Below are 24,484 nucleotides of genomic sequence, written 5' to 3'. Positions count from 1 at the left end.
AGTGTGCGACTTCAATTAGTGTGACACTTGACGGATTTTACATACAAAAGTCAGGACAACCAATCGAACGATAGATTTGGCAAAGAATCCGCACTAAAGTCCGCATTGTGGGTAAAAGGACAATACCGGGAAAAGAACACAATCGATTCGTATTCGGTTAAGTTCCGCTTTCTACGGAATCGAACGCTGTCTGTCGTCCATCCATTTTCAATGCGATTATCTCGACAGCCTCTTGGATTCTACTTGAAAGGCCACCAAGAGCTCCACCCAGCACTCGCTTGATCGTCGTCTTCACCGGCGGCGGCGTCCGGCACCACACCCGAGTCATCGCCCACGTAGCGCTTCTCAAAGTTGCCCAAGCCAGGAACAATGCGGTGCTGGCTGTCGGACGCGGCATCGAATGCCGCCGTTACTAAATTCACATCGCCAAATGTCTACCACCGAATATATCATATTTGTGATGATGGATATCATGTAGGTAGATAAGGTCTCCGTACAGCGCAAAACTTGTCGGCGGCGGCCGGACACGTGACCAGAGTCACGACTTGGATGTGGTCTGGCGACACGCCTTTTTTCAGCAGCAGCTACGTCCCCAATATAGATATATATCCAATTAAAAAAATTAGCTGTAAATTAACGATTGAATAAGTTAAAAACAGTCGAATTTTTTAGTTATAATAATCATGCATGTTGGTTTTAAATATTTAACAATAGTTAAAAAGGAAAAAACAAGTAAACAAGAAGCTGGTATAGCAGCAATTACGTCCCCAATATATATATATGAACACCAGACGTAAAATTCTAGTCAAACTAAACAAGCGAAACCAAAGAGCCGTATATATTGTGGATTCGGTACGAATTTCCAGACCCCAAGTCGAATCACGCCGCCGAATCGAATCACGAATCGACGCGATTGGCTACGAATCCAATTTTTAGCGGATTTGATTGGCTCTTACTGAAAGGACAAGTATAGTCAGCCAATCAGAACTCCTGCGTGATTCAATATCGATTCGACAAACCACGCGAATTTTGCAAGTTTATAGCGCATATTCACAATATTGAATGCCCACCATACATATATCGACGTGTCCACTTTACTTGGATCGCAGGTTGAATTACGTCAAAGGACGCGAATTCAGGATGCAGCAATATCACGTGCATGTCTTCGATGCCATCTGGCAAGTCGACGGCCGCCAGCGCGCCGGGAGAGTCCCCTGGCGGACTCAATTGCAACTGTCCAATCGCTGAATCAAATGGAAGCGTGGTCTTAAGCAGCAGCTGCAACCTACATTTAAAGGGTGTAAGTATTGTACAATATTAAGCTTAAAAAGATGAAAAATATATCAAGAATTGACGAGTTAATAGGAAGAAGTATTATGGCTAGCCTGCCACAACCCATCATATTGTAGCGTTTCAAGGCTAAAGCAAGTCCATCCATTTGACCCAATATGTGTGTATGTACAGAAAGATGACGTACTGTTCACTGACAAGACTGCGTTCGACCAAGGCAAGGCCACACACAGTCACCCCCTCCTCGTAGTCGACGCCTTTGACCTTGTGGCCCAATGGTGTGGTCACCACCGTCTACAGAAACCAGATAGATCGATGGTCGTTGGATGGGGTAGTGATGATGGTGACGACGATGAGGGCAACGTACGTCTTCGTCGTTGGGCAACTGAGTGAGCGCCGATTCAAGCACGTTGCGGAGCAATTTGTTGGCCACGTGGACAAACTTGGCGCCTGTCGCGTTGAAGTCGCGCACGCGGGTGAGTCCCGTTTGAATGGTTTCGCTCTCCAAATCCAACACATCCACATTCTTGTGCTACAAAGTAGTCGCAGCAACACTACGATTGAAATTCCACTCGGTAGAGCACACCATTCAGTACAACTGGCACACGCCCTACCTTGGCTTTCCACAGCTCCAACTTGACGCCGCGACCCAACACTTGGCTACAAGTGAGCCCGATATAAATGGCCCCAAAGATGAGCCCGGATGTACGTACCCACTCTCGTAGATCTTGTCGCAACGGGCCGGACTATCGGGGCTTGATTGACTCGCAACCATGCCGGCAGCGGCCGCCGCAGCGGCGCCGAATTGTACCGTGTACTTTCGTAGCATTTGGAAGTGATGGTGAGGCCTTGGACGTTCGAAAATTGAATATAGCCAATGAGCTGGTGGCTGGACAATGAACCAAAGGCCATTGGACAGATCTGGCAAGTGGCGCGATGCCATTGGCTAATATATATTACTGCATTTGTCAAGCCAGCCAGTGCACATTGAAGTCAGATTTTATTGTTGTGGTGTTGAAAGTACAAGCAATCCAGACACTAGAACTTCAATGAACCTATACTGTAGTGTGGTACTCCTATTTGATTTGGTCGGTTGATTTTGACAGGATACTGCCCCTGACGTCACCCAACGCGTTCAAAGCAACAACCTACCGGTAACGTTACCGTCAACTCCATTCGCCACTGCATAAGTAGTACTGTACTGTATCTTGCCAAATCCAAGACCAAAGATCCACCATACCACTAATTAACATTAAGCATTGAGCAACGTTCGATACGTGCAATCTTTAGTACGCAAACCTGTGCAACGTAATGCCACACGTCGCTCATCTATTCAAATGGTCCTTCCAAGTGGCTTGGCAACATGCAACGGTTTCAAGCTGCCCGCCGAAAGGTCACCCCACCAAGCAAACAATTGAGCAGAAAGAATGCGACGGTGAAGCACGACGACATCGTCACAGAAATGCTCGCGGGGAACAAATATACATACTTCCACATATATCCTAGTATAGAGCTCTTGGGGGGACGATGTCGGACGAAACGCTCGGGTGTGTCAGCTGCCAACAACAGTCCGAATGAGAATATACTGTAGTACAGATGGACAACTACTACAGATACATACAGTAGCCCAGTGCAAAACCCTGTCGATCAATGTTGTTGCGCCCAATGACGAAGCTAACGTTACTCAATGACTATGCATCACGACTCTGGCGCCACCCCATGACGTGTGTGTGGGTTGGACGAGGCAGAATGTGCAGCACATTGTACGCGATATTTATTTACTTCGAAGTATTTTCGAAATTTCACACAGGTTCAACAGGTACAAAAGTATCTTCTTATCCACCGCCCGATTCGGCACGACATAGATATAGTCCTCGCAGCAATCACGCACTTGGAGTAGGGTTTGTGTCACTTTACTTTATTCGGTCATGCACCCACACAAGCAGCAGCCCGCTTCCGCCGCAACGTTACTCGTCGGTCCTGCAGCCACAGTACCTGATGGTGTTGCTTTGCCATCCGAAGCATCAGTAGCCCCCGTAGCTCGTCGCTGTGCCATCTGCCTCGACGATCTCGATGGCGCTATGGCGGGTGGAAATAACCAAACCTCCGAGACATACACATGTGGGTTCTGCAGCACAACAGTGTGTGATGATTGCATGTTGCAGTACATGCACATGACGATCGTAAACGAAGGCCGTCGTCGTCGTTGGACTGGTGCGAAGTTCACTTGTCCTGGCCCACATTGCACTGCCACGTTATCTCCAGACAACGTGCTTCAACACACGACGGCGGACGACTACCAACTGTTCGTGGATCTCGTCCAGCCCCCAGCCACCAAGAACCACCAATCGAGGATTGAATGTCCTCGATGTCACAGCCAAGACAGTGTCGTGAGCCGTCGAAAGGTCTTCTGTAGCGACTGCAACTTGACGTTTTGCAAAACCTGTGGCGACGTGTATCATCACTTTGGCTGCCACAAGGACAAGTCGTTTCAAGCGTGGACGCAGCATCACGACGTCCGATCGTGCCCCCAATGCCACGCCGCCATTGAAAAGACAGGGGGATGTACCCATATGACGTGCATCTACTGCGAGTTTGACTTTTGCTGGCTCTGCCGCGTGGAATGGCAGCATCACACTGACGTCATGTGCACCCCCCGGGCGTTCCTAACGTCTTCGTCGACGGCACTTGGACCGACAGCCCCGGTTCGCGCTGTGACCAAAGCGGTGGTGGTGGTCGCGGCGTTGGCCGTCGTGGCCGTCGGCGTGGGGGTTGCCGCCATCCTCGTGGCCCCTCCAATGCTCTTTGCAGACAGTGCCAAGACCTGGTGGCGTCGAAAAAAGCAAGGAAAGAGCCTGAAAACCTTGAAAGAACGACATCTAAAACAGGACCAACCTCCCCCCTGACTCCCCGTCAGTCCAGGCACGAAACAATGCATGTATGTAGTTGTACTCAACCCAGTTCATGCCGTCAGTACAAAACCCCTCATAGGAAAGGGGCGGTAGTTTGTACATGTATGTATGGCACTTCACAAATAACGTTATAACTTCAAGATTATTCACTGTTGAACTAGTCGTTGTGTGTATGTATGTACAATACATCCAGGGGGGGCGAGGAATCCGATTGTTGGCAGCGTCAATATGAACAGTCTGAAGGCACTGTTGTACATACTTTCGAAGAACTGTACACTACTGTACAGCACACACTTTATATTAAATTCAAGGTTGTTGGATTTATACGAAACGAGAAATAAAAAATGAAAATTTACTGTTAAAACAGTTGATTTTCACAACTATGACGAAGATTTTTTCCCGTTTGGCCTGAGCGACGAACGTTGGAAAGGCTGCCTCTGAACTGTTTTTCTGACCTGACAGTTTTTCATTCTGGTTTTGTGAAAAATTCATAAAAATTTAGTCGATTTGGTGCCAATTTTTGGTCGTTTTCCAAATATTTTTGACAACCATATGATGCATTGTTATTGTTTGATCATGCTCTGCCATTCCCATTCTGCAATCGAAAACATGGTAAGCAAGCCAAGGCAACCCCTTCCTTGGAACTGACTTGACATACCTCCAGGCCAAAGTGAACGATGAACTCGTCAAAGCCATCACCGAAGGCGACCTCCTCCAAGTCCTCCTCTCTGAACTCTCGGGCGAATGCAACATGAACAGCCTCTACGTCTTCAAGGACAAGAAAGGCTACGACGTACGTACATATACTATACCTCATGATGATGATCACCTTGTTCTCACACATTCTCTGTAGTGGAAGGCCACGCCGTTGATCGCCGCGGCGGCGCTGGGCCACACGGAACTGGTCCAAGGCTTCATCGATCGCGCCGATATTGACGTGGATGGGGTTGATGAGGTATACATCAAGCATCATCTCGCGCCTCTTGGAGCGTCTTCTCCCAACCACCCGATTGCATATGTATTCAAAGTACATACATGGTCACCCTCATTTGGTTGCTTGGGTAGAATGAAAACTCGGCGTTCATTGTCGCAGCTGAAAGAGGCCAGGTAGCTGTCGTGCGCCAGCTACTCGCGTCCAACAAGGTTGACATCAACTTTCGAGGCGAAGTACGTACGTTCGACCACTCAGTTATACACAAGTAGTATAGTAGTACTAGTAGTACTTTAGTACTGGTGCTGTCTGTCATTGGAGAGGAGCTCATATTGCCCTTTTAGTCCAAATTTGGACTTTTGATATTTCGCCAACTCCGCGTTGTCCTGCGGGGTTTGAAATCACACTAATTGCAGGAACACACTAATTAATCGTTTTTGATACTGGTTTCCTGCACTCTGATTGGCTAAATATATCGTTCTGCCAATGATTCTTCTGTAAAAATAATTGTTTGGTTGTGTCGATTCTTCATTCGCCACGTCTGTTGCTCCAGTTTAGAATACTAGACACCACAAACAATATATACTCATATAATATGTTATACTATTAATAGACACCACAAACAATATATACTCATGATATGTTATACTAGACACCACAATATATACTCATGATATGCTAGTACAAGGAAACTGCGCTGTACAAGGCGGCAGAAAAGGGCCAAGTAGCCGTGGTCCGCCAACTGCTCGAGCATCCAGACATCAACGTCAACTTGCCCAACGATGTACGTACACAGGATTACGTTGCTCATAGTGATGATGCTACCTATTCCATTGATGCATTGTGAAGATGTACTACTCTCTGTGTACTACACACACACACATGGAGATTACGCATTGCTATCCCATCGATATATATACATATATATATATACATATATACCCGTGGCCTATTTATTATATACATATAGAATTGTCGATTTGATACAAATTTGGGGGGGGGTGCAATCGAATCGCGCCGACCACACCGAGCCACAATCGATCTGATTGGTTGTTGAATTTCATTGAGAAGTTTTTGATTGGCTAATAATTTTGAGGTCATCTAAGGTAGCCAATCAAATCGATTTAAATTCCAACGAGAAACCATACCACAACACGAAATTTCACTCGAAAGCACAATATTAGTAGCACTATATCATATATAGAGGTGGTGTACACACGTAGAGCAATGTGACACCGTTGGTGGCTGCGGCCGAAAGCGGCCACGTTGTCACGACCAAGCTGTTTCTGGAACGCATAGAAGTCGACGATGCGGTACAGTAATGTTATCCACTTTTTTGCGATATTGCACTTCTGTGACACTGTGCACTAGATTCGCCACCCCGCGCTCCTTGCAGCGTGTGTGGCAGGTAAAGACAAGGTCGTGGCGATGCTCTTGGCGCGAACGGATATGGACGTGAACGTCATGGACAAGGTACTTTTTTCTATTTGTATACTTTGTTCGAGGTTATGACGTGGCAGCGTAGTATGGCGACACGCCTCTGATGGCAGCAGCGGAAGACGGCAGCGTCGCCAACGTCACTTTGCTCTTGGCCAATCCAGCGACCCTGGTCAACGCCCAAGGCTCGGTACGATATATATATTCCACTTGATGACTCATCACTGTCTACACCCACAATATTTTCCTGTATTTACTTGTTTGAGTAGAATTGTCGTTTTACCCGCAAATTCAACTTTTGTGCTGAATCGCCAGATCTATCGATCGATCGATTGTTTGTTACTGAATTTAGTGTGTAAAGAGGTGGATTTTGGGTATCACACTAATTAAAGGCACACACTAATTTGACGTTGAGGCTAATTTGCTGCAATCTGATATTGCTCAATTTTCTGCAATATATTTAGTTGTGTCGATTCATACATTATCATGTCGCTCCAGTTTAGAATACACACACACATAACAATAATATATATTCTAACACTCATATATCACGTCGAGTGTAGCGCAACCAAACAGCGCTGGGTAAAGCGGCCCAATACGGCAACATCGGCGTGATCCAGCTGTTGCTTGACCACGGAGCCGACCCGTCGATCCTAGACAAGGTAATACTGGGAACAATACTCTTCCCGTTCAGCTCGAATCTCATCGAAAATATTTCGAAAATAATACTAGGACGGCGACACTTGCTTGGAATTGGCGCTAAAAGAAGACCAGTACGAAGCCGCCGTCGTGCTGCTAGCCAGTGGCATGCCAGTCCACCATATTCACTTCAAAGTACAACAATACTAGTATCCACACTGGTCTTTCTTATCATGTTCTTGTACACTAACTATACTACCCTATAAAAAATGGTCAATATAGCCTCGTTCGACTTTACCCTATTCATATCTTTGCCTATATATATATATATATATATATATATATTTACACATTGCTTGTCCATAGGACAAGTTAGTGTTGGAATGGGTGGCACCGTATCTAACCCATGACGTGGCAATCCGGCTGTTGCAATTGGATTTCCCCGTCGAACGAACCGCCAACGGCAACATCGCGGCGCGTGACAGCCATTCGTTTTCGTGGTCAACGTTCCTCGACTCCCATGTGCCCGTGGACACCTCTGTCCGGGTGGCGGTGGTAGCCACCCTTCTCGGCACTGAAAAAGACGGCGACGACTGGGTCCGGGAGCTCGCGACGGCCAAAGACCAGCACGGACGGGAGGCCCTGCACACAACCGACGCCGCGACCCGCGACCTCCTGAACGGCCTCCGCTTCTTCTGCGGCCGATATGAACTCTTCGACGGCCCGCCGATCCACGTGAGCGCCACGGCGGTAGTTGTGAACGCATATGACCACGGAGTGTTCCGCCAAGTGTTTGAGCAGTTTGCCAATGATTGTGGCGAGCTGGACAAGAAGGGGTTCCAGGCGTGCGGGAGGCTGCTGGGCCAACAACCCACCGATGTGAAAAAGGTACGACATGACATATATATATATATAGGGAAAAGGAGTAGACGACACCCGTTTCAATTGACGACTATGTGTGAGTGTTGTGAGTTTTTGCGAGAGAAATACAATTTATAGTTTGCACTCGTGCCGACATGTATCTTGACATGATATTTTACCCCATAATAATGGGGACTTTTGTGCTGAACCGCCAAATATATCGACCGATTCATTGTACTGAAGTTTGTATATATATACAAAGGTAACAATTGGTATCACACTAATTGAAGTCACACACACTAATTAAACGTTGATGAACGGCAATCTGATTGGCTCAATACTTCCCCTTTTCTTCTGTGTACATTATATTTGGTTGTGTCAATTCATAATCGATGTCGCTCCAGTTTAGAATAAGCCCAAACACCATTGTATACCGCATTGAATAAGCTTAAAACCGAACTCCAGTCGATTCTCAAATTAGAAAAAGAACCCTTTATATTTGGATTTCGAGGATAACTATGCAATATGGCTAACGTGAATTGATTGGGGTTTATTGTGTTTGCTTTCCGTCCAAACGTACATATACTACTACGTTATAGTTTACTTTGGATAGACAGACACACACATGCATATATTACGGTGGCTATATATATATATATGTTCATCTTGTATGCATGACGCTTACAGTACTTGGACAGTAAACTCCTGCCTGTCCGATTCTTATATATATTCACAGCTAAAACCGTAGAAAGTGGACGCGGCCGTGGAGTTTGACTTGTGGGACAAGGACAAGAGCGGGTACTTATCTGCTAGCGAGTACATTCGATATTGCGACCAAACGTACGGCGGCAAGCTCAAAGTCGCCATGAAGTTTATGCGAAATGCCGACGAACATGCGCGCGAAGTGGACACGCGAGCCGATCTCGACATTCACTTCGTGTTGGGGTTGCTGCCAACTTTGCCCCAGGCCACATTTCACGCGAACGTGGCCAGCTTGACTTTGCACGGACGAGGGGTGGCCATGGCAAACTACCCCCACGTCCTAGTGATGCCAGCGGCGGACCGGAGCTTGGAGGATGTGTTCTTGAAGGAACGTCCGAATGACAATCAGATTCGCAGCATGTTGCATCAAGTCGCGGAAGCGCTGGCGCATCTGCATGATCACGGCGTTGTTCATGGAGATTTGAAGAAACTTAACGTCTTGCGTGTGAACCATCGCATGCGATTGATCGATATGGACGCTGCGACACCGTTTGGAGCTCCCGTGGGGGCCAAGTTTAGCTCGGGCAGTTTGCCTCCGGGTACGGTTTTATAAGGATGTCAATACTCGGTCTCTATTGACAGCATGCTCGTCGCCTATATATATATATATATATATATATATATATATATATTTTGTCCGTTGACCCGATATTTGGAGTTTGGTGCTGCTTGACGCTTGCGAAATCATATCTATCGATTGATTCATTCGATCGAGTACGGAAGTTTGTATGTTAAACAGTGTCCTGTGGGGATGGGTATCACACGAATTTTATTCGAGTCATACACTAATTTGACGTTGATGGTGGTTTCCTGCAATCTAATTGGCTCAATCCTTTGGCCGATTCTTGTGTACCTGTATTTGGTCGTGTGGTATCTCCATGTCGTATATACACACCACAATCAATATATATACTTATATATATATATATATTCATCGCGACACTGGTGTCTCGAGGTAGAAATGTTTTACAAGCTCCAGAACGACGACGAGTTTGCTGCCATTGCAATCCACTGGCAACGTACAACAACCCCCCACACTCTGGATGATGTATGGGCCAAAGTGCAACCTCGCGACCAGTTCTGCATCAAGACCTTTCACGAGTCGGCGTCGACATTGCCGTTCCAGCCCGTGGTGGCATCTCCAGCGCTGGATGTATGGGCGTTCGGGGTACTCATGTACCAAATGTACAGCGGGGTGGAACTCGTGCCTACAGACATCAATCAGGACGTGGACGACAGCGGCATCGCGCGGGCGGCCACGTGGACGGACACCGACCTATCGAAACGACTGCAAAATAAAGTTTCGAACGCCCTTGCCCGCGATTTGATGGCCAAGTTGCTTGTTGTGGACCCCAGCGATCGCATCAGCGTCCATGCAATGTTAAGCCATCCGTACTTTGAAGTGAAATATGACGACGCGACGGGCGGCCAGCGGCTCCTGGTCGAGAGATTGGACGCGCTCGCAGTTCAAGTCACGACGGGGTTCCACGTCATGGCCTCACGGCTCGACGAAGTGGTTGACTTGACCAAAGAAACGCTCAATGCGGTGGGGGCGGCCAAGCAGGATCTCATGCGCGGGATCTTTGAAGCCACCGAAGTCGCCTTCCCCACGTCGTTTGTGATTTTGCCGTTCGATTTGACCTTGCCTCAATGTAACGACGACGACAACGACCCCGAGGACATGCTGCGGGATGTGACATCGTTCATTCAAAAGGGCATCGACATGGGCCACAATTTTATGGCTGCCGTCCACCAAAACAAAGCCATCTCCCGCGCGCTCCGACTGGTTGGCCCAGGCGAGCCGCTCTTCCTGTACCTTATCGACGAAGTGCACGGGTTACCAGTTGTGCCAACTTCTCCAGGTTCACACTATCCCATTCGCATTGAAACCAAGTCGGACGAGTACACGCAGTTCATGTCGGCTGCAATGCCGTACATCCAAACGGGGTTCCGCCTACTGAAAGGAGCCAGCACGATTGCCAGTTTGGTGTCGTGTCTGGGCGTGCTGCCGTCACTCGACCCGAATGTCCTCGACGAGATGGGCGAACACATTGAAAACGCCCAGAAAACGTCGTCTGTGTTTGATTTTGACGTGCTGCAGACCGCCGTGGAGGACCAAGGCGGCGTGCCCGTCCAGCATATCCGCGGCGCCGCGCTTCGCGAACTCGAGCGCTTCTTCAAGAAGAACGACCGCGACAAGGATTACGCTGGACTGTGTCGCACATATGCGTCCAATGGACAAGCGCTGTGGACGACCAAAGCAACCGTTGCCTCGATGGAACTCGCTAGACCCACAAGCACAGCGTCGCTGAAATCGGCGCAAGCCAACCAAACCAGGAAAGCGGGTGGAGGGAAGACAGCCCAGCAAGTGTACATGGACCTGCTCGCGCTACATGACTTGGCGCAAGAGGACGCGGTTGTAGAAAGGATGGTGCCGCCGATGCTCTTACCGCAGGGGAAGATGCGATCGAACGGCGACCGACCGCCCAACTGCTGTGGGATGATGTAGTAGGTGGTGATGTGTCCTGAGTAAAAAGTTAGATTGCGTGCACTGTTAACCCTAGTAGACGGGGGCTTTAAGCAGCAGTGTGGTAACCTGATTGATATATTACAATATTCTGGCCCAAAACGCCATTTTGGGGTTACATTCGATAGTTTACATCTGATAAACATTATTATCATGTCCTGCTGTTTAACACAGTTTAACCGAAATCCAAGAATTCCAAGCAGGATTTACTCCTTGAGCTCCATTTCGAAAATGGAATTTTTGGTTTATCGCATTGGTCCAGAAAATGAAATATTATTTTTGAAATATTACGAGGCGAAGTACATAAATAGTACTTCGAGTCCGAAGTATGAATAGGTAGGATATAAATATCACTTTTCACATCCATGTCGACCAACCATTGGGATGATAAAGTCGTAATGTTTGTTGTTCAACTGCTGCTTGAACCTGCGTAAATGCCATCTTACCAAGCAAGCATTGCAAATATGCCCGACAAATCAACCAAAGTTGCCTCCAAACACATGCAGAATCCAAGCCGAATGTAACATCTCAATCCTTAATCCCCTTATAGCTTCCAACACGATATAGTCTTTGGCTTGATAGGGAACAACTGAGCTGACTGGATTATCTAATATTATTATGGTACAGATGCCACCCCCTGCTGTGCATGTTGCCGTGTCCTACGCCTCGCGTTTTCGACTGCCTCTTTCTTCTTCTAATGGTAACCCAATGGAATTACTGTTGCTGCTATGATCGCTGCTGTCCCGCCTTTCTTTAGCCATAACCTCTTCGATGACGATGGGAATCTGTGGGGTGTTCTCGGACATGGGTTCGGCAACGTCGTCGCAGCACGCCGTCCTCCACGGGTTGTGGTCAGCCGGAAGGATCATCTCTGGGGCCATCGCAGTCTCTTCGTCCTCGACGGGGGGGGACATTCCAAACGCCGCCTGGATCTCCACATACGTTTTGTTGGCCGTCTCGGGCACAACGACGGCCACGAACGTTGTCACAGCTACCAAACACCCAATGAAGATGCAAAACGCATAGTTCCCCAGGGCGTCGTCGTCTGCCAGCATCGGATAGAACACGCCGACGCCAAAGTTGCTCACCCACGTGCTAAATGTGCCGACGGCCCCGGCGTCCGCTTTGAGAAAGTCTGGAAACAGCTCCGCCGACACCATCCACGCCATGGATCCAATGGACACACAATATGCGATAATGTACACGCACACACATGTGACCGCGACCGCCGCGTTTGCATGCACGAGGCCGAGCACAAGCCCCCCCGCGGACACGGCCATCACCGTCATGCCAGTCACGAGCATCGTCTTTCGCTGGAATTTGTCCATGATGCGGGCGGCTGTGAGGTTTGCCGTCGTGCGAATCACGTTGACGATGGTGTTGGCGACTCGGGGGTCGGACAGCCCCGCTTTGTAGAAGATGCTCGCCGAGTAGAACATGATGGCATTGATGCCCCCGAGCTGCTGCGCCATGCACAGCACGACGGCAATCACAAGCTGCAGCCGGAACTTCTTGGAAAACAAAATACGCCATGGGCTCACGCCGGCCAGCTCCTTGGCTTCGTCGGCGTGCCCCGCCACGAGCGAGTCCACAATCGCGTGAAAGTTGGTCGGTTGGTACAGAACTTTCATGGCGGCGGTGGCGTCGTCCAGCTTGCCTTGGCCCACCAGCCACATTGGACTCTGGGCCATCCACGGCATGAGCACGAGCTGCGCCGCCGCTAGACCGATTGGGACTGCCACGAGGGCCCGCCACGCCACTTCGTGGGTCGTCCCCACAGCGTAATGCGCTGTAGTGACGCAGAGCGACCCGATGGACACGGCGGCTTGAATGCCAGTAGAAAAGAGACCCCGCATCTCACACGGAGAGATTTCGCTGATGAGGACGTTGGACACGTTGATGGCCGTGCCCGACGCGATGCCCGAAAGCAACCGCCCACCTGCAAACGTGTAAATGTCGTGGGAAACGAGTTGGACGGACGCCCCCGCGGCCATTACGAACGCGTTGAATCGAAGGGTATGCTTGCGCCCAATCTTGTCGGCGGGGAAGCTGCTCAGGCCGGCGCCAATGGCGGCCCCCACGATCCACGCCGTCACCGTCATGGTCCATTCGCGCTTGGAATGACCTGGAAACATGATGCACGTGCCGGGCACAACTACCGGGACGACAGCACATCCCGCGTTGAAAGGAAGGTAGTTGAGCTGGGAGAGCAACCAGCCCGATTGAAACGATGCAATGAGGGCTATCGCCACGGAAATGTACAATACACGCGTGGGCAGCAGTGCCTTGGCATGTTCGGGGTGGATGAACGACTCGAGACGGGTGAGGACGCCGCGAGACGTGGTGCGGTGCAGGTTGCGGTAGCTCTGGCCGCCCCGATGCAGCGACTGCCGCTTCGGTTTCACGTCGTCTTTTACGCGGGAGTAGTCGCAACTGTCCATGATGGTGTTAGGGTTATCGCTTCGAGGCGTGCCAAAGTCGCTCGCAAACGACGTGGACGTTGTGAAGGGCAGGGGGGCCGAGACTGGTACGTCTGAGGGAGGAAGGGGTGCAGGTCGCACGTTGCGCTGCTCCATGCTTGCAATCGTGTTTCGGACACGAGCAATGTGTAAATGCACCCGTGTCACGGCTGCCATGATTGGTGGAAAAGACACGCAATAGCACTACATTATGGAGCGCTCAACCGCAACGAAAGAACTAGCATTGCCACTCTGGGGTATATTTGATGCCCCACGTGCACTATCATCGTGGGTAACTCCTCCTCCGGCCTTGTGCAGAACTGGCGGCAAGGAGACTGCAGTGTCATGCGGGGCTGCGGGGATTGGTCGGTGTTTACGCAATACTAGTGTCGGACTCGAGTTTCGTGTGATGGGTATGTCACATTACGTGATTGAAAAAACGAGCGATATTTTGTTCATGTTATTATAACAAGGTGAAAAGCATATTGACATTAGTATGGTGGCATGCATAGAAATTCCGAATCATGACATGGAAGCTGGGGCAGTTGGAAATCGGAACCAAGGTTCCGATATGGCGCGGTCAAGAGGGGTGGTGGGTTGTGCTCGATACTCTCTCAAGACTGAGGTGGTGGCTAGCACCATGCACGACCACATGTGCACTATTCCAGCTAGATTGAGGATCATTCATAAGTAAGATTGTGTGGCAAATAGAACCTGTGACAGAATTCACTAGTCCACTACACCTGTTCGGTTGAAGTAGCATCGGATTGGCTTGGGTTAACCAATCAAGAATCGTTCGACCCGAGAAACAACATTCATTTTGTGCGCAAAAACTTGCAAATTTTTACCACTACGTAAAAGTCATGAATATTCAGCGGCATTTTTGTGTTAATGTCAAACACCACTGGTTCAACATGAGAGTCCTGGTTCGTGGCTTAAGCTCACTACATATACGTATATACTGTACGTCGCAATGTATATTTATGGTAGTACTTCTTTGCATGTTAGCGTATTAACGGCCAATTTACTGTTAACGTTACCCTGGAAAGCACATTGCACTTGGTTAACATACACTATATTACACTCATTTATTACATTGCGGCTAGCAATTGAGTCACGTGCTGCTCGTGGCCTGCCAACCGGGCTTGGACCAACACTGTGTGTCGAGCCGACTCTTTGTCCAGCAGATGCGACCACAGCAGTCGCACGACCCCATCGTGGCCGGCGCACGCAGCTGCCAAAAGCGCACTAACACTACACAGGACACCAAATTCGGTCACCAGAAACCGGACCACGTCGAGGTGGCCTCCCGTGGCCGCAGCATCCAACGCGCGAACCGTGCACCTTGCCTCCCGCACGCGACTGAGCCATTCAATGACTTCTAGATGTCCCCTTTCGGATGCTCCGTCCATCGCTTCGGTCGTACAACCTTCCGAGCGATGAGTGTGGAGGAATTGGATGACGTCCAGATGGCCATTTGCCGCCGCGCCGTTCATGGCCGCGGTGGACGCGCGTTGTCCGGGTCTGGCGTGAAGAAACGTCACAACATGCATGTGTCCTTGCGTGGCTGCCAGGTCGAGCAGTGTGGTTGAATTTTGGGGTGACGAGATCATCGACGTCGACAATTTGGCGAGCAGGAAGCGCAACAGTGGCAGACTCCCAACCCACGCCGCGTACGCAACGATGACAAGTCGAGGGGTCGCGGACGTGGTAGAAAGCAGGCGCGTGACGCCTGGGACGCCGTGAATCCCAAGCCACCGTTCAATTTTGTCGTGAAAGGCATGTTGAAAGAAGTCGGCGACAGCAGGCACGGCACGGAGGTCTGGGGCGACATGTGTGAGTTGGGTGATGGGGGAGTCCAGGAAGAAGACGCCGGGCTGGAACTGACAGATAGAGAGGACTAGGTCGTGCGACGACAGGACAGAGGACGCTGTATGCATTGTGCGCGCTGTGGCGTCGGCGATGAGTTGGGTTGTGAGGCGGCATGCATGTCCATGGCGTGAAAAGTCGGTTATAGGTACAGTACCGTAGTTGTTGTTCGCTCATAATTGAATGGGCCAATGAAAAGCCACGAATGAAAACTCTCGTTGCTCATTGGTCCATTTCCCAACGTTGTCAGCAAGAACTGAGCCAATGGAGATCCAGAAATGAGTTGACGAATGCGCAATTGGGCGAGAAGCCGACGATTCTTGTGGTGGCGCCGCATGAAGGCAGGGACGCGTAGGGACGCAGTGTGGGATGTCCATGATGTTGACCAAGTGGAAGCTGAAGGTTGGCTACACAATGAAGGCTACAAGCCTTCAAGGTTGCAAAATATATAATGTACAGCTGTCAACCGGCATTTCGTCGCCATGCTATCCATACACCTATCGTCGTCGTCGTCGTCATTACCTTCATTTGTGTAACTGCCAAACCGCAATCATAATCTTGGATCGAGATATATCAGAAGTGAAGGGGCGGACGGACACACACGTGTGGCACCATGGCAACTTCTTCCGCGTCCATAGCCGACGCCTTCCGTGGCCTCAACAGTGGTGAATTCCTTTGTCGGGTCATGTCTCGGACGTCGTCGTCCGCAATCACAGTTCTAGATGGACTGGACAAGGACATGGCGACGTTTCTTCACATGCCGCTGCCTTCGCCGTCCGAGCATGCCATGAAACGAGCATTCCTTCGCACTCGACGAGCCCAGTGTCGGGTAAAGCCCGACCTTCATCCTTCCATCACGATGTGGTTCCTTTGCACGTAGCGCAAAGCTCAATTGGAAGTCGATTCCATCCGCGCGACTGCCACCGCGCTGGCCTCGTCCGCCACCACGGCAGTGCATGTAGAAACCTTGCGATGCGCGTCCGAAGGCTACTCGACCGAGTTTGCCTCGTGTCGCCGCAGCGTCGACCAAGCCCTCATGACGTACTTGTTGCGATTCTACGCCTCCATCGAAGTCGAACGGCGGCATCTTTTGCATGTCCAATCCATGGAACGAGCCGTCTGCGACGCGGCGTTGGCTCGTGCAAAGCGCAATTTGCACTTGGAGTACGACACAGATCATGGTCGATATATAATTACAACCCTGTCTGTTTATGAATGTTTGAATCAAGGCTGTTGTTGACATGGTGTGTATATATGTTGGGATTATAGCACGTTTGCGTTGTACTTGGAGTCCGAATCCGCAGGCCAAGTGCAATTTCGGCGTCTCGACGCCACCCATCCACAAGGCGTGCGATGTCGCCGCGCCGCGCTCGACAACGTCAAACCCCACGGTCCCCGTACGTACATGCGACTATTGAATCTGATTTGTGTTGATCTGTGTGACTGTTGTTTCGAGCAGCTATATACATATATCCTTGTTATTTCGAAACTTTTATTAATTTTGATATTCCTATGCATCCGGATAGCATAAATCTGATGGATACATTAAGGCGAAAGAGTCCTATTATAGAACGTGTTGGGGTCAGATTTATGTTTGGATCTTTCAAATATATGTCTGGCCCCTATAAAACCCGCCCGGTGGGAGCAACACCGCCTGATTCGGTTTGTGATTCCTGATTCTATCAGGCCACCGCCTGATTCTCCCAACCAAAACCATAATATTAATAAAAAAATATATATATATAATTTAAAAAAAATACATTTACACTGGTTTTGTCCTAGGCATGCAAGTCGTCGACGTGTATAAGATTGAAAACCATGTCGTGCTCGAGCGATTTCAATCCGTCGTCGCATCGCTGCCTTCCCCCAAAGTCAAGGGCTTGTTCTGCTCTGTCCCAGTAGCCGCCATCGAGCGCTGCGTGGCGTTCGGCATGACGGGCGACAGCAACCCCCCTGTGTTCCGCGCGAGTTGGTACTCTAACACGTCCAAGTACGCCCAACCCGTGGCCACGGCCGCCGCCCCCATCCAGGTGACACCAACTTTCTTTCAGACTTTGTATGGGGGGGGATCTTGAGAGAGGATTAGTTTCCAAAACGCTTTTCGCGGTATAGCTCCTTCGACACGGCCAACTCCCACAGATGCCATCACGAGACGACGACCCAGTTCTTGGCGCTGTGCCGTGTCGTGATGCAACAGGTGGCGATCGCACCGGCTGCCACGTCATCTCCGTTCCCATCCCCATCTATCGACACCATGTACTTTAATGCTGAGGTAGATATATATATATATATTTAGATCAACCGCCTTGATTCATTCGATTTTGCAATCCTTGCTTGGGGTGGCAACCTGATGAATTGCGAAGATTGAAATCTCAAATGTTCATAACATATATTATGTGGTTGTGCTACAGGAAGAGTACCTGGTACGACATGGCCATTACGTGGTGCCCGAGTTTTTGATTCAGGTAACTAACTACAGGTTATTGTGCATTTCTCCCCAATTTAGTCATTTTTCGCCATACTATAACGATACAAGGTTAGTATATTTGTGGTTTTGCCCTATGCGGTGCATCAAAAGTCAATAAAGAAATATTTTACTACTAGTAGTAGTATATATTTTCTGAATAATTATACTAAAATTAAATCTTGTGCTTTCGAGTGAACTTTCGTGTTGTGTGGCGTGGTTTCTCGTTGGAATTTAAATCGATTTGATTGACTACCTCAGATGAGCTCAAAATTATTAACCAATCAAAACCCTCTCAATGAAATTCAACAACCAATCAGATCGATTGTGGATCGGTTTGGTCGGCGCGATTATTCGATTGCACCCGCTCCCCAAATTTGTACTATCAAATCGACAATATTGTTCCGCTATTTTTTATAAAAGTAAGTTTGACACAAATTCGGCAGAACGTGATTGGATTGGCTTAGGTCTTTCATCCAGTCTCTTTATCTATTTTGGTGAGCGCTCCAGTTTCGACTCGATTTGACAAGAATAAATATATATATTAGGTCCGACGGTGTTTAGCCGCGAGTGTTCTGATCCAATATATTGTTGTTAGCTCGAGATCGACGAGCCAGTTTCAACCCAGGTTGTTCCTCTCAAGGGTACTGCTACTAGTACCAGTGGACTTCAAGGTGAAAACGACCTCGCCCCAGTCTTGGAACTGGCGTTGCTCGGACCACACGACCAGCTGCCGCGCCCGACGGCATTTCCGTTTGAATCCGTTGTGGCGGGTATCAATAATGTGCCAGCAGCAGCACCAGTGGGGCCTTCGAAAGGGTTGCGGAAAATGAAGCCCGAACTCTTTGGCACGACCGCCGCCTCCGACTGCCCCCCAACGACCCCCGATTTCCACGTGAAAAAGCAGTGGTTACTCGTACGAACCAGTGTCGTACACGCCACTGTAGGCGCGTTGCACCAGTTCTGGGACCGAATGGGGCAAGCGTGGCACCTCCGATATCGCAATCACAACACTAGCTCGATGATACGCCACAGCAACAACCAGCTAGAAAGTGGTGACACGACTGTACCGTTGAGTGACACTAAAGCATGGAGTGGAAAGGCAAAGTCGGTCAAAGCCAAGCTCAAGGCGGCCATCATAGCTACCAGCGGCAGTCCGTATTGTGTAGGTCGATAACCACTGTAGAAACCCTTGGCGAAATCGACGAAACAGCTTGAAATTAAGTGCGAGATTGCGTTTGGGATATAGTACTCTATATGTTGTGAAGAGTTCAAGTTGGATATTCATGCAAGCCCATACAATATATATATATATATATATATATATATATATGTATATATACTGTACCATTCATGCGATTACATGCTGAGCTTTCAACTTGGACTACGTACAGTACACAACCCAGTAGTGGCAGAATAATGGTTGGCGTCGTACAAAAGTTTACTATCTTGTGGATTCGATACGAATTTCCAGACCACGTCGAATCGAATGTATCTCGCCGCCAAATCGAATCACGAATCGACGCGATTGGCTAATCCATTTTTGAGGGGATTTGATTGGCTCTTGCAGAAAGGACACATATATTCAACCAATCAGAAATCCAGCGTGATTCCATATTGATTAGACAAACCACGCGAATATTGCAAGTTTATAGCGAATATTCACAATATCCATGAATGAAATTAAGAGTGTGGGGTAAGGTCAATCTATTGTCGATTTGATACAAATTTGAATCAAATCATGGTCTTTTTGAATATGATTCTTGTCATTGACTTTTTTATAGTACTAGTACATATATTATTATATTCCTTTCGCTTGTACTCCCTCCATGCAACTTAAAACTTAGCTGTTATGTATACATATTTTTTAATCTAATAAAGTCGTCGTCGTGGCTCTTCATATCAATCACTGTTATCGGCCGTGGAAGAACGCATTCCGCTTCGCAAGCACCGTTTGTCCTTGTCTGTACACGGCGTTTCGCAGCAACGCCCTCTGAGCTTCCGTGGGCGAATCGTCATCGTTGATGCTCGAGTCCATGTTCCCGGCCAAATTAACCTTGTAAAACGAAGCTTCGTCCGCCCACGATGCATTTGAGTCGCCCCTTCTCAGGGCATACACGGTCCAGCATTCTGTCACGAGCGTCTTCTCTGGGCTTAATCGTGTGGCCACAATCCTACGATATTATTTCAAATATCTCTTTTAGTTGTGTGAGTAGTTAGCATATATAAATATTGTGGTGTGTTGATTCGACACTGGAGAGACATGGATATATAATGTATGAATCGACACCAACCAAATGGATGACAGAAGAATTGAGCCAATCAGATTGCAGGAAACCATCATCAACGTGGAATTAGTGTATGACTTGAATTCGTGTGATGCCAATCCCGACACCTTTTTACATACAAAATTCAGTATAAAGCATCGATCGATAGATTTGGCAATCCAGCACAATACCATCCCGATGCATCTCTCTTGAGCGAGCCCAGCTGATATTTGTCGTCTGAGAGGATGTTACGGGCCACGAGCACCGATCGACGTTCATCGATGAATTGCCGATGCACATAGTTTTGCATCATGTCCCCCACGACTTGGTTGCCAATGTTGCGGCGGCGGTACACCAGTCGTCGGTCCGTCCACCACGTGTTGTCGACCTATGTACATATAAACCATCGAAACTTAACAGTCAATATATATATATATATATCTAAGGTTATATGGAGTGCAAAGTGCATTCCAATTTAAAAGAAACATTTCTCAGTGTCAATACTATTGTGGATTATTCGGTACAAATTTCGAAAAGCGTATCGAATCGACGTTATAAGCTAATCCAATTTTTGACTGGATGTGATAGCTTCAGCGCACGAAAAGTTCCAGCGAGATTCAATATTGACTAGACAACTAACTACGCGAATTTTGGACGCACACTATTGTGCTTTTCGCCAAAATATTTGCCAATTTGAATGGGGCGTTGTTGAAATCACCACGAAATCAAAATATCCATTCATATAAAGAATGAAAGTAGGAACATGCTTGGCTAAACTAGTATACGTTTTACACTCAGATATATATATAGATATATATATTAGATATCACAGGTCCGGCGATTGTGTTTTTTGGTGGCATCATTCAACGGAGGGAAATGTGAAACACCCAGAAACAAAAGCCCAAATATCAAGGCAAATCCTAACTGTCCAATTTCCCTTTGTTCACAATACTACGATATCATACTTGTCAATGTGATAACGTCAATATGGTCTCTGACACTCGTACAGACGACAAGGAGAAGAATCCAGCCAGGATGTGAACCAGAGGATTGCATGTACTTATGTACGTCAAACAGTATCTCACATAACGCAAACATCATCACACACAAGTCCACTCTATACAATAATCAAGGTTGAGAAAATAGTATACCTTGTCCGAGCGGACAACAGAACTATCGTTTTCGTCGTCGTTGTCGTCGTGAAGGGTTTCCACGGCATCGTAGCCAAAGCCATTGGATGCAATGAAAAACGAGTGATACCTCGCGGTGACGCTATCCCACGACTCGTCTACCTCTCGCTGATGGCGAATGGTCACGGTGTGGCCGCCATCTCGTTCTTCCGCCACTTGGATGTCAAAGAAGAGCTCACCGGTCGCTGGAAACCCTAGGCCCGCCACGACGGCGTCGGCGTTGTGGTACAATTGCGTGGTGATCCAGTCCAAACCCTCCCGTCGGGCTGGCGGACTGCGAGGTAGCGACACGTGCTGCCACGTTTCAATGATCCCTTGCCGCAGACAAGTCTACTCAACGACAGATTCATACTAGCAGTAGTAGCTAGGACTAGTAGTACTAGTGCATACCCGGGCTGCTAGGAGATTGGTCGCGTAGGTCCACATGGCCCGGCCAAGGCGAGCTTGGTTCACCACTTGCACCTGAAGCTCCCATGCGTCAGACCGACTCACTTGCGCGGCGTCTTGCAGAGCTAGCGCAATGTCTGCCCACGACAACATGCCTGTTGAACATGGCGGTCGATTCTTTCGCCCAGAGGCGGCGGCGACGGCGGTGGCCTTGGCGGCCTCGAGCTCGACCACGAGCTGCCGAAGTTGCTGCCGCTCTCCCGATCGCACCTTTCGATACCGTTTCTGCGCATGACGCTGGTACTCGTTGCGGTGGCGGGCGCGAGTGGGCTTGGTGTCGTGCCGACGCTGAGGTGCTTCCATCACTTTGTTATTGTGGCTTGGACGACGTAGTGAGGTAACGTGTGCATTCTGATTGGCCGATGCGATGGAGTCGACAGGCGAAACTGCATTTATTTGGATTGTATTGGGGAGTATATTCGTTCGACAGGGCAATGCGACACTTCCTTCGCTACGAATAAACCGAAGCAGCCAACAAACTTCGATATTTGGAGCTAACGTAAAAAAACAGTAGATATCAGACACTTTTCATGACGAAATTTATTTAATTACATATAGACTCTAGTGAATACGTTTCATATTGACAATAGTATTACGAATCCCACTGATTGGATGCATAGTGTATTAACAGCTGTAAGGCTAAATAAATAGGGCCATCAACTGATCTTTTCAAAATTCACAATTTTGACTTTGACCAGCAATAACTTGGTGAAGCATACATCGAATCCTTCAAAGCTTGCTTGTATCATGTAGCGCGTTCAATCGTCTATAGCAGCATAGTTGAAAGTTCGTCCAAATCGTCTTATTTGTTAAGGAAGCGTAAAAAAGCTAAGGGGTCCATTTTCGGGCCATCTACTGGTTTTTTACGTGCATTAGCTACGTAGCTATTGTAGCTATTGATAACTGTATGTATTACACCAAACACATTTGCTAACAGAGTACTACGTAGTAACTTTAAATTATAGCACGAAGAGTTTACCTGCAATCCTACAAACTGTTTTTGTTTACAATTTTTTTATTGCCTACGAGTTTTATGTATGCGCACTAATGCCACTACTTCGCGAGATTTCTCGTCACCGGACGTCCAAGAGGCCTAAATGAACCACGTAAGACTAATCGATCAAGAAATGTCAAACATACTACTGTACGTCAAGTCCCTCAGCATCAAAGGGGCTACCGTATACCTTATGGATCTGTACCCCCGAAAATGTCAGTAAAATCTGATCGAAATGGATACAACTCAATAAGGTGGTCTGATTTCTTTCCAATGCGTTCGGATTGGTTACTTTTTCTACTTTGACTTGTTTAATTGGCTAGAACGAGATAATTGAATATTTTTGACCAATATAAAGCGACTTGGGTATAGCCTTCCAAAGGTACCACCAAATCGTACTTTATTGACACCATACAGCAATTTGGGTACAACTCGATAAGGCAAAATCATGGATACTGATCCAAAAGGTATACTGTAGAACAATCGAGTCTGCCTCGATTCCTGCAGGGGGGGTTGGATTTAGGGGTGTATTACTTGCTGCGTTGGAAATTTTGACTCCAAACGTTGGGATACACCAACTTTGACGGTGGCCCATTGCGAGAAGGACAGATGGCCATATGGAAGGAAGTCCTGGCCACAGATAATTTATCTGTAAAGGACAGATGGCCATATGGAAGGAAGTCCTGGCCACAGATAATTTATCACAGATAATTTATCTGTAGCTTCAAATATGAAAAATATTGTCGCAAAACGCATGTAACTGAGCATTGCACCTTTGGCGCGGATGGTGGTTGTGGTACAGCAGCATGACTGGTGGGGGCATGTTGTGTGGTATCAGCTGTGTCAACAGGTCTTCTACGCGTTCAACCCTCTTCAGCCACTAGCTTCTTGGATGTTAGATTAACTGGTGTTGACAGTGCCGTCTACATTTTGAAGGAGTACTAACTATAAACCTGAAAGACCTACGACTGGGTACGCGTGGGTGTGATGAGGAACCTATTAACAGTAAGCATTGCATAGCCCGCCTCGTTGATGGGAAGGTACAGTACATATTAACGTTAATAGTATTAATACTAGTACATACTCGATCAATTTTTCACCAATCGAAAATCTGAACCGTAACTTCTGTTGGGCTTGTCCAGTTCTATCGTTATTACGGTATATTTTCCTAAAATATATCAATACAAAGTTGTAATAGCTGTCGAAAGTCAAGGCATTTATTTGTAGTCTTTAGGTGACTTGCACCATAACTACTACAGAGAACCGAGTAGGAACTCGCGCACAGTGGTATCGACACTATTTTTTTTCCATGGATCATTCATAAATTCCGACGTCAACCAATAGTATTTTTTCATATTTTATATTTTAACCAATAGTATGCTCATAAAAAGTTTGTAAATTTTATGATTGGATATAATAAAATTAATCAGATTGA

The 24,484-nt window shown here is 48.0% G+C and overlaps 7 protein-coding genes across 11 annotated transcripts; 3 read left to right on the top strand and 4 right to left on the bottom strand.

Annotated features, from left to right (window-relative positions):
* Nucleotides 1-127: 127 nt before the first annotated feature.
* On the bottom strand, nt 128-2,183 carry H257_10259. 2 transcript variants are annotated; one of them, XM_009836745.1, is made up of 7 exons: nt 2,004-2,183; nt 1,905-1,950; nt 1,658-1,822; nt 1,478-1,584; nt 1,076-1,285; nt 498-584; nt 128-434 (listed from the first exon to the last, which is right to left on the bottom strand). In XM_009836745.1, exons 1-6 carry the CDS (start codon nt 2,117-2,119, stop codon nt 575-577), a joined length of 654 nt encoding a protein of 217 aa, XP_009835047.1. In that variant the 5' UTR covers nt 2,120-2,183; the 3' UTR covers nt 128-434; nt 498-574. The 2 variants fall into 2 exon arrangements, with proteins under 2 accessions (XP_009835047.1, XP_009835046.1); XM_009836744.1 differs by having other exon boundaries at nt 1,099-1,285.
* A 1,035-nt stretch (nt 2,184-3,218) lies between these two features.
* Nucleotides 3,219-4,196, top strand: H257_10258 (hypothetical protein; the record flags this gene model as incomplete). The annotated part of the gene is made up of 1 exon (XM_009836743.1): nt 3,219-4,196. One exon carries the CDS (start codon nt 3,219-3,221, stop codon nt 4,194-4,196), a length of 978 nt encoding a protein of 325 aa, XP_009835045.1.
* A 558-nt stretch (nt 4,197-4,754) lies between these two features.
* Nucleotides 4,755-11,341, top strand: H257_10257 (serine/threonine protein kinase; the record flags this gene model as incomplete). Its single annotated transcript, XM_009836742.1, has 13 exons — nt 4,755-4,814; nt 4,867-4,995; nt 5,056-5,157; nt 5,268-5,369; nt 5,816-5,917; nt 6,357-6,446; nt 6,505-6,606; nt 6,659-6,760; nt 7,134-7,232; nt 7,303-7,404; nt 7,576-8,097; nt 8,819-9,371; nt 9,792-11,341. The coding sequence occupies 13 exons, from the start codon at nt 4,755-4,757 to the stop codon at nt 11,339-11,341; spliced, it is 3,615 nt and encodes a 1,204-aa protein (XP_009835044.1).
* A 587-nt stretch (nt 11,342-11,928) lies between these two features.
* H257_10256 (hypothetical protein) lies at nt 11,929-13,956 on the bottom strand. Its single transcript, XM_009836741.1, has one exon. It carries the CDS (start codon nt 13,933-13,935, stop codon nt 12,019-12,021), a length of 1,917 nt encoding a protein of 638 aa, XP_009835043.1. The 5' UTR covers nt 13,936-13,956; the 3' UTR covers nt 11,929-12,018.
* A 915-nt stretch (nt 13,957-14,871) lies between these two features.
* Nucleotides 14,872-15,823, bottom strand: H257_10255 (hypothetical protein). Its single transcript, XM_009836740.1, has one exon. It carries the CDS (start codon nt 15,756-15,758, stop codon nt 14,910-14,912), a length of 849 nt encoding a protein of 282 aa, XP_009835042.1. The 5' UTR covers nt 15,759-15,823; the 3' UTR covers nt 14,872-14,909.
* Nucleotides 15,824-16,232: 409 nt separating this feature from the next.
* Nucleotides 16,233-19,440, top strand: H257_10254 (hypothetical protein). 4 transcript variants are annotated; one of them, XM_009836736.1, is made up of 7 exons: nt 16,233-16,516; nt 16,568-16,851; nt 16,957-17,084; nt 17,470-17,717; nt 17,774-17,959; nt 18,099-18,152; nt 18,750-19,440. In XM_009836736.1, the coding sequence occupies exons 1-7, from the start codon at nt 16,301-16,303 to the stop codon at nt 19,326-19,328; spliced, it is 1,695 nt and encodes a 564-aa protein (XP_009835038.1). In that variant the 5' UTR covers nt 16,233-16,300; the 3' UTR covers nt 19,329-19,440. The 4 variants fall into 4 exon arrangements, with proteins under 4 accessions (XP_009835038.1, XP_009835039.1, XP_009835040.1 ...); XM_009836737.1 differs by having other exon boundaries at nt 16,568-16,868; XM_009836738.1 differs by having other exon boundaries at nt 16,233-16,851.
* A 541-nt stretch (nt 19,441-19,981) lies between these two features.
* On the bottom strand, nt 19,982-22,375 carry H257_10253 (hypothetical protein). Its single transcript, XM_009836735.1, has 4 exons — nt 21,999-22,375; nt 21,570-21,938; nt 20,610-20,806; nt 19,982-20,325 (listed from the first exon to the last, which is right to left on the bottom strand). The coding sequence occupies exons 1-4, from the start codon at nt 22,356-22,358 to the stop codon at nt 20,064-20,066; spliced, it is 1,188 nt and encodes a 395-aa protein (XP_009835037.1). The 5' UTR covers nt 22,359-22,375; the 3' UTR covers nt 19,982-20,063.
* Nucleotides 22,376-24,484: the final 2,109 nt, after the last annotated feature.

This window comes from Aphanomyces astaci (assembly GCF_000520075.1).
Source record: "Aphanomyces astaci strain APO3 unplaced genomic scaffold supercont1.27, whole genome shotgun sequence".
Taxonomy (NCBI): Eukaryota; Oomycota; class Saprolegniomycetes; order Saprolegniales; family Verrucalvaceae; genus Aphanomyces; species Aphanomyces astaci.
Note: the sequence above shows the minus strand (reverse complement) of the source record. Positions and strands in the feature narration are given on the sequence as shown.